The 13212-nt window shown below is 40.0% G+C and overlaps 1 protein-coding gene across 1 annotated transcript; it reads right to left on the bottom strand.

Annotated features, from left to right (window-relative positions):
- Positions 1 to 6296: 6296 nt before the first annotated feature.
- vgll2a (vestigial-like family member 2a) lies at positions 6297 to 12157 on the bottom strand. Its single transcript, XM_047387409.1, is given in 6 exon segments — positions 6297 to 6980; positions 6983 to 7052; positions 7054 to 7093; positions 8501 to 8983; positions 10480 to 10726; positions 11900 to 12157. Coding segments are annotated over 6 exon segments (1005 nt in total). The 5' UTR covers positions 11978 to 12157; the 3' UTR covers positions 6297 to 6893.
- Positions 12158 to 13212: the final 1055 nt, after the last annotated feature.

The raw sequence follows: 13212 nt of genomic DNA on the forward strand, positions 1-13212 counted from the left end.
AGGGAAGATACAAATTGGCTTAAGGACAAAATATAATATTTTTAAGTTGTCCTCATAAAAGCCCTAGGTGTGAAAAAGCAAGGTGGCCTAAGAACCGGACTCATTTACCCTAGTTCTGTCAGTAGGAATGGGCCAGAATTCTACCAAACCATTGTTTAACTAAACTAAGGAAATTATATCAGGTACTAAGGAAATTTACGAACATTTTTTAGTTTAAAAAATGTTTAAAAAAATTATCTTTCTCATTATTCTGGTATTTAGCAAAAAGAAATATTTTCTAAAAATCCTAACTCACCTAATACAGGAAAGGGTTAGTCTGTCATAATGCAGGTTTGTAGTAGGACCATCAGACAGGCCTCTGCAGAGACTATTGGGTTGCTCACAGCTTGCCAAAGGACATAATATCCAGAACCAGAGGGTCTGGCTTTCTATGATTGTCTTGGTTAAGTTAAACAACCAAAATGTTCAAAATGAAAGGCAGATTTTGAGGTGGTCTACTTATGGTCCAAACTTTAAATCAGATGAACAGAACTTTAATTCAGTAGGAGAGGCATAGAGTTCCAGCACTGCGTCTGGTGGACAGCAAGAGTTTATAGATGTTATAACCGGGTAACCAAGGACCACATACAGTGTATAACCAATGTTACGCACATGATCATTCGAGAATAAAATGGTAAACCTTGTGGAAAGTTGAATGGAGAATTATACAGACATATTATTGACTTAAAGGTCCATTCTACAAATTACAGCAAGGCTAAATGGGAAAGGAACTGGAAACTGCAAATCTTCCAGAGGATTGGGCAGCTGTAACTAAAACTACTACACTACTACAGCCTCACATAGATGGAAAAATGTTATGTGGAAGAATTTTGAATGACGTTTTCCATTATTCCAAGACAAAAATCTAGACAAATCGGTGAGAAACTCAGCTTTCATGTTTTCTGGACTTGGGATGCTGTTCATAAAACTGTGGGGGAAGGTTTAGGTTATGATATTATACACTGCTCAAAAAAATAAAGGGAACACTTAAACAACACAATATAACTCCAAGTAAATCAAACTTCTGTGAAATCAAACTGTCCACTTAGGAAGCAACACTGATTGACAATCAATTTCACATGTTGTTCAAATGGAAAAGACAACAGGGGGAAATCTTTGGCGATTAGCAAGACACACTCAATAAAGGAGCGGTTCTGCAGGTGGGGACCACAGACCACTTCTCAGTACCTTTGCTTTCTGGCTGATGTTTTGGTCACTTTTGAATGTTGGTGGTGATTTCACACTCGTGGTAGCATGAGACGGACTCTACAACCCACACAAGCGGCTCAGGTAGTGCAGCTCATCCAGGATGGCACATCAATGCCAGCTGTGGCAAGAAGGTTTGCTGTGTCTGTCAGCGTAGTCCAGAGCCTGGAGGCGCTACCAGGAGACAGGCCAGTACACCAGGAGACGTGGAGGAGGCTGTAGGAGGGCAACAACCCAGCAGCAAGACCGATACCTCCGCCTTTGTGCAAGGAGGAACAGGAGGAGCACTGCCAGAGCCCTGCAAAATGACCTCCAGCAGGCCACAAATGTGCATGTGTCTGCACAAACTGTTACAAACCGACTCCATGAGGATGGTATGAGGGCTCGACGTCCACAAATGGGGGTTGTGCTCACATCCCAACACCGTGCAGGATGCTTGACATTTAGCAGAGAACACCAGGATTGGTAAATTCACCACTGGCGCCCTGTGCTCTTCACAGATGAAAGCAGGTTCACACTGAGCACATGTGACAGACGTGACAGAGTCTGGAGACACCGTGGAGAGCGATCTGCTGCCTGCAACATCCTTCAGCATGACCAGTTTGGCAGTGGGTCAGTAATGGTGTGGGGTGGCATTTCTTTGGAGGGTTGCATGGCCCTCCATGTGCTCGCCAGAGGTAGCCTGACTGCCATTAGGTACCGAGATGAGATCCTCAGACCCCTTGTGAGACCATATGCTGGTGCGGTTGGCCCTGGGTTCCTCCTAATGCAGGACAATGCTAGACCTCATGTGGCTGGAGTGGGTCAGCAGTTCCTGCAAGATGAAGACATTGAAGCTATGGACTGGCCCGCCCGTTCCCCAGACCTGAATCCGATTGACCACATCTGGAACATCATGTCTCGCTGCATCCACCAACGTCACGTTGCACCACAGACTGTCCAGGAGTTGGCGGATGCTTTAGTCCAGGTCTGGGAGGAGATCCCTCAGGAGAACATCCGCCGTCTCATCAGGAGCATGCCCAGGAGTTGTAGGGAGGTCATACAGGCAGGTGGAGGTCACACACAATACTGAGCTTCATTTTGACTTGTTTTAAGGACATTACATCAAAGTTAGATCAGCCTCTAGTGTGTTTTTCCACTTTAATTTTGTGTGTGACTCCAAATCCAGGCCTCCATTGGTTAATAAATTTGATTTCCATTGATGATTTTTCTGTGATTTTGTTGTCAACACATTCAACTTTGTACAGAACAAAGTATTCAATGAGAATATTTCATTCATTCAGATCTAGGATGTTATTTGAGTGTTCCCTTTATTTTTTTGAGCAGTGTATTACATGTCTGTTTTACAGAGGGATTTTGGACTTTTGCCTTCCTAAATGTGACAGACATTTACTAAAAATGTTGATGGTGGCGAGTAAAAAGGACATAACGGGACTTTGGCTTTCTCAACAATGGTCTGTTATTGTTAAACACATTTAGTGTGTAGAATAGCTGACATTTCGCTTGAGAGCACGAAAACGAAAGTGTGATGCTTTCTGGGAAAAGTGGAACGTTTTTCTGGTTTCCTCTTGTTAATGTTCTACTTGTTTTCTTATTTCTGTTCACTCAGATGTTTTCTGTTAGCTCCCTGCTCTCCATGCTCATCTGTGTTAATTAATCACTCCTTCAGTTCTCCTGCATTCCTTCTTCGCCAGCTGCTCCTGGTTATCTCCTTGATTAGCCTCATTATTTCATTGGTCCATACTCCACTTCCTTCTGTATTTAAACTCTCTGGTTTTCATTGTTTGCCACTGGTTCCACCTGATCTCTGCTCGGACGTCTACCCTGTTTTCTACCATGTTTGCTGCCTGCTTCATGCCCGTTGTCTCAATGATCCTGTCTTGTGTTGAATTGTAAGTCTTATTTCTTTATTAAATACCTTATCACTTACCTCATGGCTCCCTCATCGTTGTCTGCAGTTTGATCCAGCATCAGCTTTCTGACAGTATCACCTGTTTACCTCCTTTATGTTTTTTATTGTTGATGTTCTTTGTACCGTTTGGATTTATTATCTTTCCTGACATAATCTTTATTTTGTTTTGTGAATATGGAGCTGTGCGACCTTGTTCAGTCTGTTTATAATGTAAAAATAAAGTATATAAAGAACTACCTGTTTAACTGTTGCTCAGACTATAAAAACCAAGCTGTGATGAACTTGCTTTAGTGCAGATAAAAAACAAACATTAAATTGACTGTCCATAGTTATGTGTGTAGATTCTGTAGACTGTATGACAAACAATTAATGGTGTAGCTACATTTGTGGAAAGTGGAAACTGAATAATTGTGACATGGACAACAAATAATAGGGAAAATTATTTAGAATGTTGAAAGTAGTTAGAAAGTCTAGACTGAAATGCACAATGTATAAACTGGAGTTAAATGTGGGAAGGATTTAATAAGGATTTAATAAGCATTACCTTCTGCTGCTTTTTGAACTGAACATGAATGTTTTATTGTTATTTTCATTATATTTTTTTCAGCTGACATTTGTTGCTTACATGTTTAAAATAAATATTTCATTCAGTCATTTTCTACCGCTTATTCCATAGTGGGTCTCGGGGTTGAGCTGGTGCCTATCTCCAGCAGTCTATGGGCGAGAGGCGGGGTACACCCTGGACAGGTCGCCAATATTTCATTCATTTAAATAAAAGAGCAACAAATAGAAACTACTTGGAAATATTTCCAATCTAAATTTAGTCCAGATGCACAACAAATCTTTTATTCTTCCAATAGTGCAGATCAGCCAAAAAATTGCTCTAACTTGAATAGGATGTTTTTACAACCTAATAAGCACCAATATAATAAACAACTTATAGGTAACATAAGTTGATTAGGTGAGGATTATAAAATATTGTAAAATATGATCTCAAATTAAATTATCACTTCTGACATAAAACTCTTTTGAACATTTTGCAAACATACATATCTGCTTCTTATTTATTGTTTTTAAGTCTTAAGTGAAGTATAGAAATAGAACCACAGCTCCCAAAACGTCCACAGTAATAAATGGGTATGGGACAGTCGTGTGTTTGCCCCATCCAGTTACATCACACCAGTTGTCCCAGTAGGGCAGCAGGACTCCACTTACACTAAATGGCCTCTTTATTAACGTCGGAGGCTCGGCTTGCATGCTGCACACAGGGAGGGCGTGTGTGTCTGTGTGTGTGTTTACCGAGTTGAAGAGCAGTTGTCGTTGACAGCTGCACGAGTGCGAGGAGAGAAAGAGTCAAGTGGCTTCAAATAGCCATCGTTCCTCCCATTCATCAGACGCCAGCTCTTCTTCTTCTCAGCAGCCACTGGTGTGAAGTTTACATTTTTTCATGTTGACGCAGTCCTGGAAATGTTTTTAAGGTAATGATTCATAAAATGTCCAGAACAAAGACATGAAAAGGGACTGGGCCACGCCGTTACTACACAACCATCCTCTAAGGTTTCGAACCTGGAGAAAAACGTTCAATACAATCCGAATAACTTATTTCAACTTGCTTCATTGCTGTTTTTAAAGTCATATCTGAATAAGTGTCCCTAAAACCTGTGGAAGCTGCAGAAGAGAGCAGAAACATCTGAAGAAGTCTGCTGGGATTGTTTTGTGCTTCTAAATCTGCTTTAAGCTCCAAGAGTCTGAAACTGGTCATCTATTGTAAGGCAGAGAAGTTAAATCTCAGTATCTATTTGGGATGTAATGGTACACATAATTAAAGGTGTGATACATGCCTCTGTATTGATGTTAGGTTTTGGCACAGCAGCAAAAAGACACAAATGCCAAATTCCAGTTTCAGTTCCTCTTATTTTTAAAAAAAGAGGGAAAAACACCTTTGTTAATATAAATAAGTGGGTACATTAAGGTAGAATAAGTCTATTTGAAAATTATCATTAAAATAAGAAACATAATATATTTTTTCTCAATTTGAACTAAACAGTGCCTTCCAGGCTATGTCGAACAATACGTAAAAAATACAAATAAAGTATAAAAAGGGTAATTTGGCTTTAACTTCATGCAAAATCCACCGGACCAAGAAGCCTGCGTGATGTAAATTTAATCAACTAAGCCAGTGGTGTCTAAACTTTTTATCACATTGGCTAAAATCAACAAGTCAAAAGTATTTACAGGTCAAAAAAAACTAAAATCACAAAAAATTTGTGGGATTTTTTGAACAGTTAAACAATAAACAAAGCTTGTCACGTTTTAATCAAACAGAGTCAGATTTCTTGGAGCAAGATGTGTAAATCATTGCTGATCAAAAAACTGAAAAAGCAGTTTGGACATTTTCTTTATTGAAAGAAAAGGCATCCAGCTTGCAAATTTGTTTGGGCTTGATTGGAAAAAACAAAGCATCTATTCTCAACAAGCGAACGGGATTTGGGTTACATGCTGTATTTAGCCAAGTTTAATAAGTTTTTTAAATAGCAGATTTGGGTCCAACAAAGCCTGCTTTTGAGTGAAAGTCAATAGATAGATGTGGTCCTTTTTTTACTATGAAGTTAAAGTGAATGCAAAACAATGTTAACAAATACTTTTATTGTACCAAACACTGTAAGAAAACTTTAATTTGTCTCTAACAAGTTTGCCCTAATTAGAAATAAGTTTTGTCTCACTCAGTAGCAATGGGTGTTAAACACAGCAAAAAGATGTCTTTATACTCATCCCAATGACAGTGGTGATCGCCCTTTAGCTGGCCTGATCTGCTCATACTTGTGAGTGACATCTGGTAACAAACTGATGCAACATTAGTTTGTTACCAGACAAACTAATGTTAATATCTCTCTTTTTAAGAGAGATATTAATTATTTAGTTTGAACTTAGCAATGATTTTACTCTTTTATTCACAACTAAATTCTAAAGATTTTACCTTTTTGATTATCCTAAAAACTCAACTTAGAACAAAACATTGTTTAATTTTAAAAGCATTTGACTCGGGGATTGAACTGAGAGATGCTGCCTCTGTTGCATTCAAAAAGTGAAAGCTAAACCATATGAGTTATATTTCAAAGCGCAAATAAAAGCAAGGCTATGCAGCGCATCATCAGGGATTTATGTGACAAATACTACAGACAATGGGATAAATTTGCAGCCATACAAACAAAGAGATAGATAGATAGATAGAAAACAATCAATCGCTGCAATCTTTCTGAATCTGTCATTTCAAATTTATTTACTTTGTGCAATACCTTTAAGGATAATATCCATTTACACTCATACAAACGGGATTTACAGTTAGCATGCTATATTTTGATGCCATTTTAAAGGGTTTATGGGGTTAGGATGAGGACTCAGATGAGGTTTGCTGTTGCAGTCATGGCCTAAAATGCTTCCGAAATCAGTTAAAGTCCAACAAATCCTGATTTTTTTAAATTGGTGCTGAGCAGATATGTCCAGTTGGAACGTGAATCCCCAAACACCAAAGTGTCCAGAATAGTCCTGCCTTTATCGTCTGCCAGAATCTTTCCTGAACACCAACACAGATTTTCCCCCAGCCATAACACACTCCCAGTGTCTGAGCCCAGTTGGCCCAGCAAGGAAGGTCCTGCCAAGTCTTTCGAGTGTTCCGCGTTGGACTGTGACTCCACATGTGTCTCTGTCCGTCTGTCCCCTAGACGTATTTTCTAGCTTAGGAATGTAGTCCCTGCCTGTCACAGAAGCACAAAGACTCTTGTCTTTGTCCATATCCGTCCAGATCGGATTCCTTCCTGGCTTTCAGAGAGTCCACTTTTGTTTCCAAGCTTGCTTTGCATCCACGCTGTCGGCGTTCAGATCAGCAGGGCTGCACGTTGCTGCTGCTGCTGCTGCACAGTCCACTATAGCGCAGAGCTGCAAGCAGACCAGAAGCTGTTATACCCCCATTAAAAAAAAGGATTTTCGTCTCAAAGTTTCTAAGAGCAGAGCAGGAGTGGAGAAAAAAAAACAAAATAGGAAGAAGTGAGGAAGAGTCTCAGTGCTCTCTAAAACCAGTACAGATCCTTGCTCTTATCCTGTGCCTGCAGACCTGAGAAAGGTGAGAAAGAAAGGAAGAATAACAAGACAAGATAAAGGGAGGAAAAGAAAGATTAGACACCGATTGAAGCTTGTTGATAAAAGCAGTAGAAGTGGCCCGAGGCAAAGAAGGGATGAAAAAAGCAACAGCAGCAGAAAAGGGAGCTGACAGCTGGTGTTAAGGTGCTGACTGACGGCCAGTTTGTTGGTTTTAAGCACTTTGTGTAAGTCGATCCAAGGGACGGAAACAGATCTTCATTTAATTCTAGTATCACACTGTGTGACCAGAGTGCTTTCAATGTAACCACATCTAAGGATAAAAAATAGTCAGTAAAATAAATTTAACCAAACATTGACTAAAAACCAAGAAAGCACATCAGAAGGTGATTGAAAAACACCTCCAGTAAAATTGAGAAACCTGTGTGTCCTTTTGTGATATTTCCCTGCTGGGCAGCAGAAAATAATCTCCACAGTCTCTTAAATATGAATCAAGAAGAAGAAAGGGAAATGTGAATTTGTTCGGGCAGTAAGTAATATAATCCACTACCATATGTTGCCCAAATATGAACAGTTTTAGTTCCTTAACTTAATCTCCCTCAGTAGGAGTGATGTTGAATTAGCATTGTGAAAAGTGCTTTGTGACTGAAAATGATCATGAACCGCTTCTTTATTTATTTAAAGTTTTTTTTCCCCATTTAGATCTCTTTTTTCCACCAATGAATTATCTGCAGCAGACGACACTTAGAGGGATTTCAATTTTGGAAAATGTTTATGAATTTCTCATTTGAGAGTCAAGCTAGTAGCTCCTCAGATTTAGGATCATTTAGGAGAAAATTCCCAACAATGAAGGCTCCAACCCCAAACCTTCTTGTAAAGCCAATGAGCACATCTCTTCACTTTTACAGGAAACAGTCGTTTTTTTTGTCGCTGTTTTTTTAACTTTGACACTGATGTTGCTATGCTAACTGTTTACACTGAAGCTGCCGAATGTATCCTGCAGGAAATCTGCCTCGACTCCAGTCCGTTTCAGATGTTTTAGTTTGTAGAAATTCCTCTGGAGAAGTTCCTGCTCTCGGTAGCTGTTAGTTCAACTCCCTGCTGATTACTCTGAGTGAGACACAGACTATTTATTTCTACTCGGCACAACCCTAGTTGAAAAACTAAACTATCACTTTGAGTGTTGAGACATTAAGGATTAAAAATGTTGCCTGGTTTTTGCTTTAAACTAAACCAACTTCAGAGTACCTGTTTCTATGTTGAGTTCTGCTCCGGCTCCGGTAAAGGCACCGCTCCAGGTCGATCCCGTCCCCGAGTCCCTCTTTCCCCCAAGGTCACACGGCGAGCTGCTGGGCACCGGCACAGCGCTGCCAGATGACAGGCGGTGGTGCGACCTCACAGACGGCACCAGCAGGGAGCTGTACCTTGGGTCGAACGTTGCGCCATACATCTCGTGAACGCCAGGACGAGGATAGGCTGAGCTCTGAGTGCTTATGGCGCCCCCTAGAGAATAAGGGTGGTGATGGTGGTGGTGTGACGGGTGCCAGGTGTCAGGGCTGGGCTGGTGGAGGTGGCTGTGCAGGGTGGTGGAGGAGTACGGGTCACCGGGGAAGGAGATCTCTGTGTGGGGGGCAGACAGAGCGCTGCCCAGCGTGGAGGAGACCGACGGCTGGTAGGAGCTGTTCCAAAACGATGGAGGGAAACTTCTCTGACTCATAGGAAAAGATCCATCTGAGGAAACAGACATTATGGGGTAAAGAACTGAGCACCAGGTCCCGATAAAACCAAAAGGCCGTCTGCAGAGCTCAAGCTTGTATTTTAGAATCTTGTAGCAGGGATAATTTATATTAAGGTTTAAATGCAAAATATCTGACTGATTTAGCTCATGCTCCATCTTTAATTTAAATTGATGTATTAATTGTATAATTTTTTGCAATTGAGAAGCTGTTTCCCAACAAAAAGTAATTATGCAAGCACAACTCCAGGAATGAAAATCTATTACCGTTTTCTGGTATTTTCTGGACATTTGACAAAAGTTACTCAGTTACATAAAAACACTGACATTTTAAAGTTTCTCTGCAAAAGGATTTCAAAACGCAAACCTCACTCTGGTTAGATGTGTAAAAAAATTAACCCTAGTAAAATTATTCCAATCAGTTTGTCACTATTTGAACAGCAAAGCTTGATTTATATGGCGGAAATTGTTTAATTAAGGCATAAAGGTAACTGTGACATAAATCGAAATAGAATAGAAAAGAATCATCAGGTGACAGGAAATATAGGGCAACAAAGGGATAAATCTGTGATCGATGCAGTGCAACAGAGGCGGGGGAAAAAATCCATAAAATACCTTTAAATGTGCTTGAATGGAAATTATTTGAGCTGCACCAGTCGATCAGTCAGAGACTGGAAATGGCTAATTTTCCCGTGATCAGCTCTGATCGGTGGTCAGAAGGCCAATAAACACATCAACCAACAGCATGATACCTCATCTCTAAGTTTGATAAAAAAAACAGATAGAGGTTAGGTTCACACGCTTTCATACATAAACAGGAAGAATATTGTAATAATAATTTTCTGTTGGATTCAAAACTACCTCTATCTGTAAACTGCAGAACATTATTTTCTCTTTTACGTGTTAATTTTCCCTAGGAAAAATTAACTGGAATCAGTCAATCAAAAGTGTAATTTGAAGCTCAGAACTCAAAGATAACCAGAAATCGTCATCGGCCAGGGAAAGGCTCATCGGTCCATCTCTAGTGTCTCTCTTTAACGCCTGCAAACAGACCTCCATCAGCAAAGTTCTAAATAAAGAATCTAAATAATATTTATTTTCCCCAGTTTGCAGACTTATAAGTACAATATCCCTGTTATGTACTTGTACACCAAGGACATATTTTTGTTTGTTGTCCAGGTATGTGTAGATGCAACACAGAACTGTGTTTTCGTTTTATCACAATGCTTTGCAGCACAACACAAACATCTGAAGCTTCGGTGCAGAAGCCCAAAAGTTTGCACTAAAACAAAACAACTGATTTTCAGATCTGTGGTTTTGACTGAAGGGTGGAATTAAAACCATCATGTGTGGCTGTAATGTTTGAACAATATTTAGGTAATATTTGCACACAGTTTTGTACTAAAGTTTGTTTTAGTGCCTTGTTGCTGAAAAGCGCTATATAAATAAACTTGACTTGAATTAAAACTGGGGAAACCACAGATGCACGCACCTCTCGCAGCCTTGTGCCCACTCGGCATCGGGTACGCGGTCGTCTGGCTAAGGGCTCGGCTGAAATGCTCATCCACCACCGTGCTGATGTCGCCCTGGAAGTAGGTGAAGAGGACGCAGCGGGAGCCAAGGTACTCGGCGCCCGGCGGCAGCTCCTTGTCCTCCTCTTTGATAGCCAGGGGCCCCGATGGGCCGAGCCGGCTGCTGATCTCTTGAGGGTCTTGCATTTTGGAATACAAAGCCAGCTTCTGGAAAGGAGACACAGACAGATTTAGGGTTTGTGTTCTTGTTTGTTTTGTTTCAACTTCTGCCTATTATTGCCAACCTAAAAAAGCCTTGACACCTGACCTGCAAACCTCATAAAGGTTTATTTCAGGAACTGATGAAACGTCTTATGTCAAATGCATGAACAGGACAAAAACTTTGAAATGTTTTGTCTACTGATGTATCATTAAATAAATTTGGGAATACTTAAAGTTATTGTTTTTCTTTTTTATAGTGCAAGTTGTTGCATATATTTTCTGACCCAAAGCCAACATGCATGTGCAATTCCTGAACTTACATGTGCAAATGTTCTGTAAAATTACAAATCAGCTGTGAAACTGCTCAGTATGGCAGCAGATTGATCTGCAGAGTGTTTAGGTGACAGACGCAGTGAGTTTTCACACTATGTGAAATATGTTTGCATGTTGACTGAGAGTTTTAAATAGAGTGGGGGAAAGTCTGAAAAGACTGAAAACCTGCTGCTGGGTTTCTCGGGCCTCCCTCCACTGACTCACAATCTGACGTGAATAATTCAACTGATTCATGGATAAAAATTATTTGCAAACTAGTTGTTTTATTTTTATTAAATAAAACGCACATCAAGATAAAAATTAAAGATAAATTGCAGGCTTTCCCCAATTTAGGCTACTTGGTTCATATATTAATATATATTTCAAATGTATCACTTGTATTAGTAAAATGCAAAGAAAACCTCAAAAATATTGTAAGTAATAATCTTTTTTGATATATTAATATTCTTAGTTATTTTTACTAACAGACAACAATAAAACATATATAGAAGAAAAAATATTTTAAATCTGAATGATTTGATGCGCTTTATTTCTCTAATTGCAAAAGATGCACCTAATTGAGAATTTCATTTAATCAAAAACATTTACGATTTTCCATCAATGAAAAGGATTCAAAACGTTGAGCTTTTATTGGTTGTACCAGCGGTACTTTCACAAGAGTTACGCGCTAAGCAAGTTCTTTAAAATTTATTTTGAAGTTGTTTTAACGATGAAAAAGTCTTGTTAAGGCATCAAATTATGAAGTTCTGGGAGGATTTTAACCGCAGTTTGAGTCTGCAGAAGCTGAACACGATTAATTATGAATGCCGACGCGATAAAAACAATCCGTGCAGAAATGCTCCGTACCTGGTGGTGGTAGGGGCTGTAGGAGCTGAAATAAGGCTGAGGACCAAACACTTGGTACATCACATCCAGGCAGCTCATGGCGAAGAACTCACGGAGAAGAACCAAGCTTCATTGAGAGAGTAGTTCAGATTTAACGGAGAGAGGAATCAGTAAAATCCAATCCAGTGCACCACTCGTCTGCGCGCTTTCTCTGCGCTCTTTACGCACCGAACTGCGGCCGGGCTTGGTGAAGGAGCAGCTCCACGCCTTCTCCTCCCACTGCACCCACCCACACCCACCAATCAGGAGCCAGAACCCCACCTCTGCCTTAATAGGCTTTTAATTAGGAAACGTGAAACATTCCAGAAGCTCCAGCTGCGTAAAACGTTTTCAACGATCATTTAACGGATTTTTGTTTCCGTCAAAATAATTACACTTGTAAAGTACTGTGCAAATGTCTCGGGTCGCTTCTAATGTCTGTATAATGGGACATAGTTTATTCTAATCGTTTTGCTTTTTTCTGATCTGCAGATGCTTTGTCTGTTTAAAAGTTGTTCTTTGAGCTTTTTCATCCATTTTGTGAAACGTCCTTGCACCTGAAACAGCCTAAGGACAAAAGAAGTGTCTGCTTTAAAATGAAACAGCTTGAACTTGTTCAATGTGCATGGCCTCCTGAAGTTAACTAATTAATAAACAGAGCCTACATGTGTGTCATTTAATCTTAGTATAAATGCAGTTGTTCTCTGAAGGCCTCACAGGTTTGTTGAAGAACATTATTGAACAAACCACATCAGGAAAAACATGAAACACAGAAGACAGATCAGGGAGAACGTTGTGGAGACGTTTATAGCAGGGTTAGGTCCTAAAACCAAACCCCAAGCTTTGAACCTTTCAAAGAGCTCTGTCTAATCCATCATCTAAAAGAGAAAAAGTATTGCACAATGGCAAACCTACCAAGACATGGCTGACGACCTAATAGCTGCACTGATCCTCAGCTCAGGTGGGAACATCTTTTGACAGAAAGAACAAAAGACAGGACCTAGAAGAAAACCTGTTAGATGTTACAAAATACCTGGGAGCAGATTTACTTTTCAGTGGAACAACAACCCAAAACATACAGGTAGAGCTGATGAAGGGGTTTAGATCAAAGAATATTTGTGAAGATGACCTAAACCTAATTGAGAATCAGAGGCAATACTTCTGGTTACGCTTTCCATCCAATCTGACTGAAATAGAAAATTCTACAGAGAAGAATGAATACCTACATCTGAGAGGAAGCGGTTAGATAAGCTCATCAGGAAGGCCAGCTCTGTCCTAGGATGACCCCCGACCAG

The sequence above is a fragment of the Girardinichthys multiradiatus genome, chromosome 15, assembly GCF_021462225.1.
Source record: "Girardinichthys multiradiatus isolate DD_20200921_A chromosome 15, DD_fGirMul_XY1, whole genome shotgun sequence".
Taxonomy (NCBI): domain Eukaryota; kingdom Metazoa; phylum Chordata; class Actinopteri; order Cyprinodontiformes; family Goodeidae; genus Girardinichthys; species Girardinichthys multiradiatus.